Below are 17,965 nucleotides of genomic sequence, written 5' to 3' on the forward strand. Positions count from 1 at the left end.
GGATGTGATTCTCACGTGTTCAACTTTGTGGAACTCTATTTTTATATTGAGTGAAATATGTTTTTCGTCCTCCAAAATTATAATTTCACCGTGATGGGTAACTTGTTGAGAGTGTTTGCTTGAGTTTGATTTGTAAAATTTCAGATGAATATTATCTATCTATATTTGCACTTAAAAATTAATTCGAATATGGCAGGTAACTTTTACGGTTTTACCCATAGGTACTATGGTCAACAAAGATAGACCCTTATTCTCAATTATATATTCAAATGCATTTGTGTTAGGGCTGTTTACGGGAACTGTTGAGCTTAAGGCAAAATAATTAAAGTAATTTATTATTATAAAATCTGCTAATTTTTTTAAATTAATCTTCTTCCCTTTTGAATTGCAAAATGTTTTATCAAAGTTTTATAATTAAGAAATTCTAAAATTCCACTATCAACAAATAAGACAGATAATAAAGTTCAATCTTAAACAATTTTATTTTTGAAAACTTCTTTTAGCGCTAGCAACCATTATAGATATTGTCAATAATTTATTTTCACACACGCACATATCAATATGTACACACATTTGAAAAATAATCTAAGTATCTACGTACTAGTAGCAATGTAGCATACTGATATATATGTAGGAAAACAACGCCATAAAAAAACTTTGATTAAAAGCAAAACCTTAATTAGTTAATATATGAAAAAAGAAGAGAATATCATCACAATTGTATTGGTTCATCACATCATTGACATCTATCTCCATTTTCTCACCATATCAACGTTGGTTGGAGGAATATCGTCATAAATTTGACTCAGATCGTCTCAAAGATGTACATGAGTTCATGTTAAATAAACTTTATTGAACTTAAAAATTGGGGTATGATGTCTTCAAAGAAATATTGCAAGAACAACAAAGAACATGAGATGGAAACGAAAGAATTAGGTTAAAGAAATTAAAGACAATAATGGTTTAGGAACAACGTTGGCTCCTTCGAGCGTCAGCTACATATACACCATGTTAATATGACAGAAAAGATAATTACAAAGAAATTGAAATACCATTTTCACAAACATATGCTTTGTTTACACTAGTAAAAAAACATTCTTTATAGATTTTAAGAGTTTGCTGGTACCTTCATTTAATTGAAGGTCAATAAGCATGTTGGAGAAGTGTGTGCAGTAAAGAAAAATATTTGTATCCGTGGATATTGGCGGATAAAATCCACCACAAACACGCGGTGGAATTACTTCTTTTTTTTTTTTGAAAAAATTATCATCAATATATATCTCTAGATATGTGTGAGTATCTCAACAGATACTCACACATTATCCTCCTCTTTAACAGATATCCGCACAAATATAAAATAGATACGATATAAATCTCACATTTATCAAACGGAGCGAACACATATATCATACTACTTGCCTCCACGGATATTCATTTACATCCTAGAGGTGACACGGTTTTTGGTATTTTGTAGTAAGGATAGTTAATCTTGTTTTAAGAAAAGGTCCACATTGAACTTGATCCCTCCTTATATAATTAACATCATAGGAGGGGACAGCTGAAAAGTAGGGAGTAAGAGCAACTTGTACAAATGAGAGAAAACTCATTTCATGTTTTTTACCAAGCAAAAAAGAAACAGTAATATCATTTCAAAAATTTGTGACAATTATTTTAAAAAATTGCAGGACAATCATCGTCATTGAAAAGTTGCACCACAAGGTCCTTCCCGCTTCAAGTACAAGGGGTTATTGAGGCTTATCCAAGTTAACCACTAGTTACTCAAACATGTTTTCTCAAAGTAAAAATAAAATCAGAATAACAGAATGCCCATATTCGAGTGTATAAAACGGCATAACGCCTATATAGGACTGCAAAAATCTACACTTGGAAGTGGCTATTTTCAGACATAGTAACCAGTGAAAGTAAATCCCCTTCCAACAATCTCACCAGCACAATACCATGCATAGCATTCCAAACCAAACAAAGCAGCAACGCCTACATCTTCAACCTTTAAGTCTTGCTTGTTCCTCCATAATTGTTTGACATGATCAAGTTCCTTCCAGAAGGCCTCACGACGAACTGGAATGCTGCAAAGTATAAACTAGACTGAGTTATATACATATAGAGAAGCAGAAGCACTGAGAACTAGAACATACTTGACAGATGTATGTGACATTTGACCAGGCGGAATATGTTTTTGCATTTCACCAAGAATGTTAAGCTAATTCACTAAAGATTGTTGTGCAGATATGTTGCACAATTTCATAAGCATAAAACTAGTCTGAAAATGACGCTGGACAAAGTGCAGATATGTTGCACAAAGTGCATAAGCAAAATTCAAAGTTCAAAACATCAAACAGAAACAGGCTTCAGCACAAGAACTACAACAGCAAGTTGTTTGACACTTTGACAACGATGCTTCAGGCAGAAATGATCTAAGGATATTTTTGTTATCAGCACTAATGACATGATTGAAACTTCATAAGTCATGTCGAGTGTTTATTTTGCGATGATCAAGAAAATTACATGCATTTTCACACTCAGTACCACTTGCAGTCCTTTTGTTTTATACCAACCACAGCAAAGGAAAAAAAAAATCACTTCCTAAGGCATTTTTGGGAAAGCTCCTTTGTCACTCCTTCCAATTAGCATCCGTTTGGGGATCACAAGAATCTAAAACAAGCAGGCTATATGTGTGTTTGGATTCACATTAGAAAGTATCAGAATTGATTTTAAATCCTACAAATGGGATTTTAGTAAAAAATAAATGTTAGGTTACTTTGAATTGTTGATTCTTGCTTCCAAACCTTAGTTTAACTAGAAGTGATGAAAAGTAACTTTTGCATTGTGTCGAAAAATTGGCACCAATTCTTACATCATGCTTGTATTTAGAAAACATTCAAACAAAAATCACTTCAATTCAAGCTCAATTAACCAAATCAGTTTCTTTCAAAATCATTCACCCAAACACACTTAATTGAAAAAGCAAAGTATGCTAGACCTATATTAGATGTTAATAATACAGCAACCAAAGTTTTTTCCTGACAACTAGATGGGGTAAACTACATGGCTCAAATGATGCATAATGCCATGTATGAAATAAGTCCAATCACAGAATATTAACGCTAAATCTCTCTTAATGGTCTTACCTATACTTTCGCTTGATCCCGTTCAACCTTTGACTATTGAATTATCCTTTATTTTATCTACCCTCCTTAGTAATGCTATTATAGTTCTTCTCCAAACATGCGCAGATCACCTAAGATCTAGCTCTACCATCCTTTCTATGATGGAAACCGCCCAACTTTCTCTCTAACGATTTTATTCTTAATCCTATCTTGTCTTGTGTATGTGTACGTCTTAACATTCTCATTGAAGTGCTGTTATTTACAAAATAGGCATGCCTTGCTACGGCAATGTAGAAAAATAACTCATAAGAATAATCCTATCTTGTTTGGTGTATCTGGTAAGTTTTTGAAGACTAGGAAAGTCCAACTTTGTAATCAGGGTTTCCATTAATCATGGATAGTCCACAAGTCATTATAAGTCCCTTCAGAATCCAGTCAGTCAGTTCTAGCAATGCTTTGAAACCAGACTGCTCATTGAACTGCTAAATGCAGTGATTTACAGTTGAATTTGAAGGGTAAGAAGAATTGCAGAGAGGAAACGAAAAACAGAGGCTGTAAACTATTATTGTTAATTCTATTTTCATTGACTGGTCTGATTCAATGATTCGCTATATATAGAAAACTTAAGGGAAGGCTATAGTCGGGTTTTGGACAAGCTTGACTTATTCTATACCAGTTTTGTGATCCGTCGTTTCTTTTTTTGGACTGAACTTTGATGTAGTACCATAAGTAATGTTCTTACTGTCCTCTCACAGAAAGACAGTTTTCTTTTAAGAGGCAGTTTTTGTACACCCTTTCGGAATTGTTGGTTACAATTATATTAACATTTTTAGTTGAGAACAGTAGGAACAATGGCTATAGCACTGTAACAAAGTTTTGTCCTTTTTTCACACTTAACAGATTGAACATCTAATCAGCTACCAATTAAACTGCCAACTGACCGGACCAACCAGTCCGATCTGGTTGTGTAACAATGCTAACGTATTCCTTTGAACATTGGATCAGAATTATGATTATATCTGAAAGTCCGAGGTAGACATCATCAACATGATCACCCGACTATTTTATTTACACGGCTAGCAATTATTATTACTAATCACTAACTCTGGTCCTAAATATAAGAAAAAGTTTGGTCAACAAAAATTTATGTATTTGGTCCAAACTTTGTTCCAAATACATAAAATTTTGTTGATCCAACTTTTTCCATATATTTAGGACTGGAGGTAGAACTAAAGAAATACAAAAGTTAGCTGCTTCGTGACATGACTTTGACTATCTACAACATTTTTTTAAAACTTGCAAACTCGCCCTCCAGGGCTTCCTCCTTTATTGATAAAGGAAAGGATGAACAGTAAAAAATTATCGACAACATCAATAAAAATGAACATATGATGGCCAACAAGCATGAGTGATAATAGAATTTTAACACAAAAATGAACAGAGTTGGATAGAACAAAACCTAGCAAGGCGGGTGTAAAGTAATTGCTTTGACAAAAGGTTGCATTTCTCAATTGTAGCAGGCTCCTGAATAAATTCTTTGTTCTTCTCCAACAATTGCTTGTAGTAAACAGTTCCATGCTTGGATATAAATTGGGATGCTTGACATGCTTTGGACTGCAAAGCCTTCAACTTCGACGCCATTCAATCTGCAAATGAAACAAAACATCTTAATCAAATGAACCAGTATGGTCAATTGCAGATCGCGTAAAATAGTGATTTGTTCAATCAAACATCCTAATCGTGTTATTCATTGAATAACAGATGTATCTGGTATATTTATAGACCAAATACATCAGCAGCAATTTGTTAAAATTCCACTACACTATATCGCCGCTATTTAACAACACCAACAACACTAAGGTCAATAATATATTCTAATACTCCTTAATAACCATAATTAACATCTTAAACATTGTAAATTATTGTATTAATTAATTAATGATCAATATGAAGTTTGATGCTGTTACATCTGGATGCAAATTCAAAACCCTAACTAGATATTCGGAAATTTTTGGTTATACAATTAAGAAAACTTTGAAGGATAATACAATTATCATTGGAATGAGATCGAATAAAATGAAAGAGATTGCGTAGATCTGAAGATGAATAATAATTCAGAATTCAATAGAAGTGAAAAGAACGGAAAATGGTTACCAATTTGTGGAGTGAGTGAATGAGTGCAGTAATCGGAAATCGCAAGGATGCGGCTCAATTTGCGTCTTCCAATTCCAACTCTCTCTCTCTTAAACCTTGTTTCTCTTTTTTTTCTTTTAATTTTAATAATTTCATTACTCTCTTGAACATTTTGGTTTGGACTGTTTGGGCCAAATGAAGCGAGATTAGGTGGCAATGTAGACTTACTATTAGTACCCACATTTTTTCTAATACATCCTACAATACTACTTCTTTGTTACTGGTCGTTTAAAAATTATGTCTCTATCCCAGTTTCACTCAGTTGGCAGGGAATACATTATATATGCGGGGGCTGGGGTTCGAACCCCGTTCATCCAACTTATCCACCTTACCGGTGAAATTTCTAACCACTAAACTACTTGACAAAAAAAATAAAAAATTATGTCTCTTGTTTTTACATTTTGAAAGTTATCTTTTAAAAAAAAATAACAAGTGCTTTCGAGACACTTTTTTTTGTTACACTTTCGAGACACTCTAATAATCTTAAATAGTAGTTTTTTTTTATAAAAAATATAGAGTCAATGCATTGAAAATTTAAATGCTTGACTTTTTTAATAAACAATTTCTTTAAATAAAATATTTAAAGGGTGCTTCAAGAGTACTCGTTTGCAAGACCTTTGAAGAAGAAAAAAAACTTATGTCGGAAGTTCAAACATAATACGAAAGCATGGGATCAATATTTTGTTGGTTGGACTTATTGCAAGGCATCAACATATACCTTCAGTATTTTTTTGTATCTGATTTATCTAAAAAGTTATTTGTCTTTTTATATATTTTAAAAAAAAACAGATAGTATTAAAAATTAATGAGTTTGGTCCCTAAATTCTCACATCCCTATACATTTTTGCCATGGTTTATTAAAAGCTACATATTGTATTTGCCATGCATTTTATATTCTTCATTTTTTTTTTACATAAAAACAAACATAAGTTGATTATATTCTTCTTTTTTACACAAAAACAAACATAAGTTGATTTGTTCAACTTAGTATTGTGGCCCTATGCACCGGATTTTGATCATGTGCAGTTGACTGCATGCAGTCAGTAAATTTGAACTGTCTAATTAAGACCATATGGCTTAGATTTTAAGATCATATTTTAATTATAAAATTTGATCTTAATATTTAGGCTGTCTGATCTTGATCAGACGGGCCACATGAAACTTCAGACGGTCCACATGAAACCGATTGCAATGCAGTATATTTTTGACTTCACTGAACCCGTGTCGTTATTCACAAGTTGTTATGAATTGACTTAAAGTGGGTACAATGAAATTGTATATGAAAAAGCTATAGTTCCAAAAATTCAATTCTTAAACTCAACATCAAGTGCGTAGAATTTGAATTTGACTCATGTAAATAATCGGTTACAATATCAAGCTTGATTTTGTTTCTTTGATCGAGGCAAATTTAATTCCCAAATAACTCATTTTTACCCCTACCGGCTACCACTATATACATAATGCAGTAACATGCAAGCTAGCTTAAATTCAACATCATGACAAAGAAAACAGTACGAAAATTGAGCAATTTATTCTCATTGTATATTTCATGCAAAGGTAAAAAAACATGGATATTAATGTACCAAAAAAAAAAAACATGGATACTAATTAACAATGGCAAAAATGATTAAAAATTACAGGAAAATGATTATACGGTTGATTAATGCCGCTAGCTTTCTGGCATGATAAGAGAACAACGGGTGGTCCATCCCATTTCAAATACAAGAGGTTACCGAGGCTTATTAATCACTAGTTTCTCAACCTTTTTTCCCTCAACAAAAGAATGACAAATTGCTTGTAGAATTGCCCAAAATCAACAAAATGCTATAGTAAATGACAGTACTCCTGGCTTTTGGAGTATAGAGCCCCGCTAAATCGTACATTATAAAGTGGTTACTCTCAGACAGAGTAACCTGTGAAAGTAAATCCCCTTCCAACAATCTCACCAACACAAAACCATCCAAAGACTTCCACGCCAAACAAAAGAGCGATACCTGCATCTTCAACCTTTAACTGTTGCCTATTCTTCCAGAATTGCTTGGCATAATCAAGTTCCTTATGAAAGGACTCATAACGACCTGGAATACTGCAAAATATCGATGAGTTATAACTTATATGGAACAACAGAAGCAACAAAAAATAAATTAGCATAGAATAGATTCACTATACATATAGCTAAAAGTTGCAACTAAAGGAAATGCTACTAAGAACACCAGCCACAAACCAGCATATCTATCTATGAATACCTTTGATCCAATGCCATGTTTCATCAAGCTGTTATTACTAACTAATCACAATTGTAAAATTTGTGTCTTACAGACGTCTGTGATGTAGAAAAATAATAATTAAAGGGAAATAGTTGTTTTATTTACTTCACTGTCCCTTGTACTTAATTCTAGAACTGCTAAACTGTTATGTTTTGGCATATTATATATAAATTTATGAAGCCAACTCCAACTTTCGTAATTAGAGCATCAATTAATGATTGATTGGTAGTCTAAAAATGGTCAATAGTAGTTAATTTAGTTCTCCAGGGCTTAAGAGTCCAGTCAGTTCCAGAGTCCAGACGGGTAAATAAAAAATCATCATAATAACAGTCTTAGTATCGGAGTGTCTAATTTGTATTTCAACTGTACGTTCCAACCAACATGATTGAACAATGAACAATAGGTTCAAAACTTGAAACCTCACTCCAGGGGTTTCTCCCTTTTTATTAAAGGGAAAGATAGATGGTGAGAAATGACTGACATCAAAGTGCAACAAAGAATGTCAGTAAATTCATTTGAAATCAATAAATCATGGCGAATGTATATATAATTAGAGAATATTAAACACTAAACCCAGCTAAATATATTACGAAGGAAAGGGGGAAAATAGTTGGATAGAATAAAACCTAGCAAGGCGAGTGTAAAATAATTGCTTGGCCAGAAGGTTGCATTTCTCTATTGTAGGAGGATCCTGAATGTATTGCTTGTTCTGCTCCAACAGCTGCTTGTGGTAAGATGTTCCATGCTTGGCTATAAATTGGGATGCTTGACACGCTTTGGACGTCAACTGCTGCAACTTGGCCGCCATCAAATCTGCAAAAGGCCAATCTACAATAAGATCTAAGGTGAACAATATATTACACTACTCCTGATCCATATTAATTATACTTGATATCCTATATAATTCTGCTCGTTGATGATCTTCTAATGATATTGAGAACAATATGGCTTTTTGGTTTGCATTGTTGTTAGTTACCTTTTCCATTTGATTCTATCTTAAATTAGAACTTAAAAAGAGCATAAGAGAAAACAATTAATGAACTTCTGTGAAAAGGGAAGAACTTCACTCAAACAAATAAGCATTCAAGAGAATAAAGAACACCATAAGTCACGGACAAAGGGCCTGTTTGGATCAGTTTACTTGAACTTAACTAACGGCATAAGTTTTGTGAGACTTTTTGGCAATCAATACTTGTAAAAACAGCTTATGATATTTTGATAAGCTTTTTTCAGCTTATTTTTATAGGTTCTCCGAGATAGCTTATGAAAATAGCTTAAAGCATACACAAAAACAATTTAAGCTAATTTTATATGAAACTATCAATATCGCTTATGTAAGCTTATACATAAGCGCTTATTTGTTCTATAAGCTGTTTATCCAAACAGGGCCAAAACAATATGCTTAACAAAAAAAAATTCTGCAAATTGAAGTATCAGTGTACTCTATAAACAGCGGTGAATTACTTCAATTTCACTAAGAGTTTGTTTTGCTAATCTAAACATACTTATAATATGAAATTAGGCTGTGGAAGCAAAGTCAAAACCCTAAATATTCAACCAATTTTCGTTATACCAATAACAAAATTGTGAGTAGCAAAGAGAATGTGATCGAATAAAGCAGATCTGAAGAGTAATACATAAAACAGCAACATGATAAAAAAATATCTCAGCAAAATTGATAATCGGAAGAAGAACGAAGAACGATACCTTGTCGAGTGAAAGAGAGTGCAGTAATCGGAAATTGTTCGCCGCCGTTACCACGCGACGCTGCAACAACTCAAGGATACTGCGGCTCTCTCTATGTGAGTCTTTTTGCGATTCTTTGTTTTTTTTTTTTTTTTTTTTTTAGTTTTATTTTGATAGACACTTTTTCAGTTTGGTCTAGACTAGATTGTTTGGGCCATATAAACCCAAAGTATATAGTCATAACTATTAACGCCACATTTTTTTCTAATACACCGCTTCGTTTGTTCATTAATTTTTGGGGAAAATATACTCTTTTTTCCTACTATAAAACGTCAGCTATAAGCTACTAATTTTGGTTTAGTGATGCGTGGTTTTTGTAGTATGCATGAGGTTCTAAGTATCATCTTCATTAGCTCCATTGTATTGTATCCAAGAAAGTAAAAAACAATTATGAGTGGGTAACTCAACTTGTTTAAGTTAAGGGTGAAAGGAGTTAAAGAGTAAAAATTTATTATAAGGGAGTATAAGGGGTACTCAAACCCTTACAACAAATAGCACTAAACTAAGTGCTTAGAATACAAGACATAAGATTTAAACACCAAAAAGGAAAATGAGTACAAGTCATACGCCCATACCGACTAGTGAACCACAATCAAGAATGAAGTTTGATTGTCTCAAATAACGATGAAACATCCAGTATATTGCCCTTAAAATTTACTTTATATGTTCTTGTAGCAAGAATGACACAAGATACGAGAAATTACTTTAAAATTTGATTCCAAACACATGGTAAGCACATATAAGTGATATGTGCACCGAAATCCCGAATATCCACTTAGATACTCATACCATCATAATACTCGATTAAAAATAACATTATTATATTATAGATGTTATATTTTGTCTATTGTGTATAAGTAAAATAGAATTTACATCATATACATATGTGTTTGTTGTACATTTTGTACATATAATTTATTTTAAAGTTATTTAAAAATATTTTATATATAGTTTTAAAAGAATTAATTTATGATATTATTATTAATTCATGATTTGTAAAACTTGTTTACTTGGTCATATACACGTTTTGTATTCAGTTGATATTATACTTAATTTTTGCTAATTAATAGAAATTATGGCTCATCAATGTGACATGATTTTGAAGATATAAGAATATAGAAACCAAATAATATGTGTAGAGATAATTCTTAATCTTGCGTAGACTATTAGAAAACTCACGTTTTCAACAACAAATGGTTATGGCTCACTTAATTTCATATGAGATCAAAATCACACTGATAAAATATGAGAAATTGTTTTCCTCTTTCTTGTAAAATTTGAGGTGTTATCTTCCTGGATTACATCCCCGGTTTCTATTAATTCTTGCTAGTTCTGTCACCTCGGATATGATTCATATCCGAGAAGGACCTGTTGAATCCTGGGTATTTGCGCTTATGAGGCGGATAAATCCTTAAGGACAGTGCGATCAGCACGCCTCAGGTATTGCAGGTTTATGATTATGTGGTTGTTTACTATGCGAATGACATCAAACTACTACACCACAAGAGATAAGTTCCTATGAACTCTATTTTAATTTATTTTCATTCATATTTGTTTGATTACATAAATTAATATGTTGTTTATTATTATGGATGTGATGATAGGTCCAAATTTTACAATAGTGTTTTAGATCAATAAATCTCCCAATATTTCATTTGATCCAATAGTACATGATGCAAAATTTACCTCACTTATGTCTCATACATTGGCTATTATTATGAAAAACTTATTTTTTATTTTTTTTGCATAAGAACTCATTGGATTCATATTTATTTGGATTGAATAGACTGGACTTGTAATTCCACGTTTAGAGGAGCTTGTAAAATGTGGAGCTCTAAATTTGCAATGAATGTATTATATGTGGACCTTTAGTAGGATACCCACCCCAAATAAATAGGATAAATCCAATTACATACCCTCTCGAAGGAGGGTCACGGCCACGATGATGTTATAAAATAGTTAGCTGGCTGATGATTTTGAAAGGGCACTTGGAGTTAAAAGCTGGTGGAGGAATTGTTGCATCAATATTGGGACACTCTTGGCTTCTACGAGGTTTCATTTCTCTCATGTTAGCACTCCTTAATTAATTGAAAAAATCAACATTTTTCTTTTCAAAATTTTAAGGTTATTATATTTTAAGTGTGATTGTTAACTTGTATTCTAATGACATGTATCAACTTAATAAAAAATGATTTTTTATTAGTTTTGATCTATGTCTTAAGGATTTATGTTCGAAATTTCCATAATAATTTGATCACACTTAAATTTTTTAAAGTTATATAATTTAATTATTTAAATTACGTATCGTTTATATCGGTACACCTTGTGCTGAGTAGACTATCCGATTGTTTAAAAAAAAATTATGCATCATCAATCAATTTAATCTATTCTCTCCATCAAAAGTATCTCTTTACAGAATTAATCTTATATGATCAGGTGATCAAATATAATTCTCTTAGTCGCACTCACAAAATTTGAACTTTTTATTTTATTCTTTTAATTATTTCATAAATAATAAAAAATTATGTGAATATATCTATATGGTCATGTGACCGAAGTTCTGGTCATCTTTACAAACCATTCATCAAAGTTAAAGAAAAAAAAAACTTATGTCAAGAAGAAGTTCATTGGTTTTGAGGTTCAAAGTCGAGAAGCCAGGACCATCTCCAATAATATCAATACTAATTAGGTACTCCTATTTTGTTTGAAAAAAAATTAAAGTAAAAGTTATATTTTTGGTTCCTTAAGTTAATTTTAGATTTTATTTTGGTTACTTAAAAAAAATTCTTTTTCATTTAAGTCCCTTGATGCATACACTTGAGACTACTTCATGTTGGTCCCAAAAATAAGTTTCTTCATTAATTAAGGACCTCTGATCACTAGCTTATTATATTTTCCATCAACAAATACCCTATATTAAAGTGGAGAACACTTGTGTGTTAACCACCTAAAATAAAAGAAAAAGAGGAAAATATTGTGATTTTGATTATATTGGGACCATGCTCTAAGAATACACGATCACCAAATACAAGAGAAAATTGTCATCCATAATCAAATGATCATGTGTACTATCAAGGACTCCAAATTTTGTCCCTTCGGATATAGGGTCACACGGCCATAACTTTGTGGACAGAAGTTCTTGTCATTTCTTTATCAAAGAATCGATCAAGAGAGAGTGACATCTAATATTGGAGTACTTTCATTTTCTTTCCAATATTTTCATTATTAACTTTCATATAATTTTACCTAAAAAAATAACTTTCATATAATTTATCATTTCTTTAATTTCTACGTACATGCAAAGTCTTACAAGGTATGCTAGTCATCGAATAATGTAAAAATAAAATAAAAAAATAAAAATCAAAAAGTTGAATATGTGTAAGTAACTAAATATAGGTAGACAAGAGATTTGGATAATTATGATTATTAAGTTGTACTTGTATATAAAGTCTCAATAAAAAAAGAGTTGTGTACTTGTTGAATATATAAAATAAAAGTCTTTTATGGAAAAAAATGTGTACGAAACAACATATCGGTTTAGTACTTCACTATCCAAACAAGGCCAAGCCAGGCAATATACAGCAAATTAAATTAAACAACATATGGAACATGAATTTATTTAAAATATATCAATTTCTATTTGTATGTGGATAGTTAGTTAGTGTTGTTCAATCAAATAATGTCTCCATCATCAAGTGTCAAAATCTTGGGCCTTTCACTTTTAAGATGACAATATTAGCTGTTAACAATTATGTAAAGATCCCATATCGCACGTACGTGCTCGTTGATTTTGAAGACTTCCAACATAGAAAACGAACGTACTTTGTGTCGGAGAAGACCCCAAATATAATGAAATGAAGCACTCTAGTAAACTTCCTATAGATTCATCTATAATAGTGGTCATTTTCACATCTTATTCAAATCATATACTAATATTAAGAGATTGAGATGAAGAAGACATACACGAGTTCCCAATTGCTATCTATATATTTTCTTCTTACCTAATGCTATATAAATGTATGAAATATATCGGATTTGAACCATCATATATAGTTGAAATGAACGGTTGAGATTCAAACAACATTCCACAATCATAATCGTAAGATTGCATATTTACGGTTGACATTGAAAACTGCTATAATTGAGGGATTTTATAATACTAGGGAATAATCCCGTCCATGATATATTTCTATCACTGTGGAAATTAATCTATATATTTTCGTTGAAAAACTAGTTCGATACACAATTAGAAATACTACCTCCATCCATAATTATAAGATTCTGTTTGACCACTGCACGTACGACAATGCACAATTTTGATCATTAATATCTTTAATTTTCTATTATTAAAAATTATAAAAATTAAATATTTTGAAAATATTCATCAAAACAAATTGAACAAGATTTTATATGCTAATATTCACATTTATATATTATTAAAAAAATACGGTCAAAACAAGATAAATGAATAGTTCATTTTTGTCAAACTGAGTCTTATAATTAAGGACAAATGTGTAATAAACTATTTTAAATGAAAGGCAAAGTTGAAAGGAAAAAGTCACCTCAAAATTTGACATATCCTTTATGCATAGATGTATAGAATATAGGTTTAGGTATAGAAAATTAAATTTTATATGAGTAAATAATGACAAAATCATATCATCATAAATATAAAAGTTTGAATTTAAGGTGAAATTGGAAGAAGAAAAAATTACATCAAATGTCTTTAATGTATGCATACTATACCAAATCTCTTACCACTAGAATCTAGACCAAACCTAATGACTTTAGCAATTGTGAAATAGGAGTACTAAACTAATTTTCAATTTTTTTTTGTTAAAATTTTGAAATTCGAAGTGTATACCTTATAATATTACAATGTTATATTCTCAACAATGATGAGCTAATTAACATCTCAAGTGTGAAAAAACGTGGTGACTAAAAATTTCTTTACCATATATTACCTGTAATGAAAACAAACAATTTTCCCATTTTTTGGAAAAATACTAAAAATCAAAATAACTATTTTTTTAGAATAAAAATCAAAATACATTTAATCTATTTTCCTATTTCAGTTTTGAAAACAATAATACAATTGAAACAGTTTTCAAAGCCAAAAATTTTAGAAAAAAGTTCATCAAACAAGTTATGAAAAATTTAAAATACTTTTTTCATCAAATAGCCCAAGAAATCAGTTTCAATGTTTTCCAATAATGCTAATTTTTTTTTCTTTATAGATTTTATTTTATCTGGAAGAGAAGGGAATCTAAGAAAGAAATATACGTGCACTTGTCCACGACAATAACTCCATTATAAAACCAACAAATTAAATAATTATAAATATATCTTGTGAGCTCTTTGCATGATACTTGTCTTAACCCTACAGGCCCAAGTCTCCTCATAATCGTCACATATGATCCCAAGTTATATTTTTCTTACATTAAGATTCATCATATATAATTAATTAACTGTATAGTATCCACAAAGAACTGCATATCTAGAGTTGATATTCTATAGCACATAGATATTCATGGTGTTGAGCTCCACAATCATTGCTTATTATATGTTTCATTTTTTTCAAGATTATCTTTTACTAATGGAATATCTCAATTTGAAATCGATCCATTTGTAAAAAATAAAATGATTCAAATCCACAAAAAACAACACAATCTCGACAAATATCTTAAGTTCCTAACTCCTTCTAAAGTTGTGTGCGTCCATTTATAATTCATGGCAAAATTTACTTCTTAAAAATAATTTTTCTATAGAGCTAATTAGCGCACCACTGTTTTATGGTGTATTTTTTTTTTTTTGTCAAATAGTCTAGTGATTAAACTTTTATTTTTTAAGGTGAACAAGTGAAAATATTAGAATTCAAACTTCAACCTTACATTACATAGAATACGCAATGTCTTTAACAATTGAGTTATACTCACGGAAACTGATGTGTGTTTTTATCCTATGCTAATATACAATACTTTTTTGTGAGCTTGTGCTACCTAAACCATTTTTTTTTTGGTACAACCTAAACCATTTCTTTTAATTTAAGTCAAAACATACTTAACTAGTTAATTAATATTGGACTCAAATGGCAATTATTTATTCAAAGCTTCTAGCACCTAATTATTAACATTAATTGGATTTAGTACATAAAGTATAGATTAGATTGTCATTAGCTAGAGTGTAGATCTAAGACTTTCTTGCTGTCTTTTTTGATGAATAGTTTGTGGATCTTTTCTTGTAGAGTTATAGGGGTCTTTTTGCTCGTCATCATTTTATTTTACATGTTTCTAAAAGTCCAACCAATTATTACCTTCTAATTGTATTCTTGATTCCACAGAATGATAATTCAATAAGATTTTACAATTTGTCAATATTTTTTTGTCGATAAATATTTTTTATTGCAAAAAAACTAATTATTAACATGATGTTTTTGCATGAGTCGTGTAGACGATATCCTCCGAGTGAAGGAAAAAATTACTCAAATACTATAATAATTCAAGTATCAATGTATCATAATTTAGCGAGGGAATAGAGGGAGACGAAGACTATAAATAAGACACTTTGTAAATGTTCATAAACACCTCACATTTTAGACTAGCAAATAATTTACATACAAATTTTTTTTTATAACTAATATGATATATCACTTTACCCCAAAAATTACCAATTTAATCAACTATCATTAACTTTACAAACAACATTTGTTCCGTCAAATATGATATTATCATTTACCAACATAGTGTGACACAAGTGGTAAATATTTGAGTTCTCTAATCATTTGATCTTAGGTTCGATTCCCGGCCGGTGTGTAATGAGAATTATTTGTTGGGAGAGGTCAACCCCTTAAATGGATCTCAGTTATCTCGAGGGGATTAGTCTCTGCAGTTACGCGCGAAAGATAAAAACAGAATCATTGAAAATCTAATTTAATAATTATTGTAATTTTGATATTATAACTAGTTAGAATTTGGCCACCTTTGGTTTTAAAAAATAAATAAAATGATAATGTCATTTCTATTTAAGTTGTAGCCTCATTTGAGGGTTAAAACATCTTTACATGTTTCTTTAAAGTTGTCAATTTTAATATTGATAATTCAAATAAATGCAACAAAATATACGAAACGCAATTACTTTAAATAGAAATAAAATTACATTAATTGATCAGATATATTAATTATTAAATAAACTTAAAACATAAAAATTTGTTTATATAAAAACTGATGGAGTAATAATTAAGTTTACGTACTAACACTCTAAGTAGCCAACTTTCATAGTCTCATCTCATTGTTGAGGTTGAGGGAGTTTTTTCCACATGAATGATGTTGATTGATGTGAAACATATTTCTTATCTCATATAGTTGTACTGGTACGTACCCAATTGATGATTGCCTTCCATTTTTATTTGCCAAAAGATAAAGCCTTATAAATCATACAATCACATTTCACAAATCATTTATAATAATTGCAAATATAATTCTATTTTTTGGTTTATCCTTCTTAAGTAGATTATCACAAGTGACACATTGTTAATTGGTCTGATTGTGATTGACGCTGAACTTGATAGGGAGGACAACAGTTCAATCTCCCGCAACTACGATCGAAAGGTGACTAAAACCACTTAATGTCATAAGTCATAACTGACTCCGAACCAAATTAGTGAAAACAAAACAAAAATTGCAAATATACTATATGTACGATTAAGTTTAGCAGAAGATATTCAACTTCTACAAACATGACGAAGTAGTATTTAAATTTCGACAAAAAACTATTCACATTTAATACTAGAATATGTCTTGAATAAGATAATTTATTATTACGGTAAAAAAAATATTTATTATTATTATTGAAGTAACTTGAAAGCCAAAAATTGCAACTATGATAATTGAAAATTAATTTGAAAAGATTTTAAGGAGAAAACTTATTACAAGCCAAAAATTGCAACTATGTTAATGAAAATGAAATTGAAATGATTTTAAGGAAATGATGTTAATGTCAAAGCTTGAAGTTAATTGGTGTTGTTTTGTTAATGGCTTCATTCATTATCTTAGATTCTTTTTTGAGTAAAAAAAAAAAGTGTGTAGTTCTCTCTATTGCTGTGGGGTACGTCAGAAGATCAGTGGAGAACTTAATTTGCACATCAAAATATTGTTCAAATATCTTTTCAACATATCTTTGTCATTAGTCACCTCATAGAAAATTTTAAAAAAAAAAAAAAAACTTAACTACTTCCCCCAAAATCCCCACACGTATTCACATCTTAAATGTACCAATCATTTGCTTCTTATCACTACACAAAGGAATTTTTGAAAGTTTCTTCTATAGTTCAAAGAGATTTGGTTTAGTCATAGGTTCATATCATAACATGAAATTTTCTTTAATTAATTGGAGTACTACTCAACTCAACAACTTAATAAACAACATTATTATGTCTGTCTGTGACCAAAATGTAGTAACCATATAAAATAATATAAACAAACTTAATTAAAACAATTTCCCTTGTTTCAACTCTCCAATTTATAAGAAATTGACCTAATAATTCAGAGTTCGACCGTGAAATAAATAAAGTATAACTAAAAAATTGTTCCACTTAGAAATAAAACTCGAATTCTCGAAACGATTCATCATTTG

At 30.6% G+C, this 17,965-nt stretch overlaps 2 protein-coding genes across 2 annotated transcripts; both read right to left on the reverse strand.

Annotated features, from left to right (window-relative positions):
* Positions 1–1,669: 1,669 nt before the first annotated feature.
* LOC123915557 lies at positions 1,670–5,441 on the reverse strand. Its single transcript, XM_045966717.1, has 3 exons — positions 5,283–5,441; positions 4,588–4,774; positions 1,670–2,087 (listed from the first exon to the last, which is right to left on the reverse strand). Exons 2-3 carry the CDS (start codon positions 4,767–4,769, stop codon positions 1,901–1,903), a joined length of 369 nt encoding a protein of 122 aa, XP_045822673.1. The 5' UTR covers positions 4,770–4,774; positions 5,283–5,441; the 3' UTR covers positions 1,670–1,900.
* A 1,392-nt stretch (positions 5,442–6,833) lies between these two features.
* Positions 6,834–9,449, reverse strand: LOC123915558. Its single transcript, XM_045966718.1, has 3 exons — positions 9,296–9,449; positions 8,215–8,401; positions 6,834–7,407 (listed from the first exon to the last, which is right to left on the reverse strand). The coding sequence occupies exons 2-3, from the start codon at positions 8,394–8,396 to the stop codon at positions 7,221–7,223; spliced, it is 369 nt and encodes a 122-aa protein (XP_045822674.1). The 5' UTR covers positions 8,397–8,401; positions 9,296–9,449; the 3' UTR covers positions 6,834–7,220.
* Positions 9,450–17,965: the final 8,516 nt, after the last annotated feature.

The sequence above is a fragment of the Trifolium pratense genome, linkage group LG3, assembly GCF_020283565.1.
Source record: "Trifolium pratense cultivar HEN17-A07 linkage group LG3, ARS_RC_1.1, whole genome shotgun sequence".
Classification (NCBI taxonomy): Eukaryota; Viridiplantae; Streptophyta; class Magnoliopsida; order Fabales; family Fabaceae; genus Trifolium; species Trifolium pratense.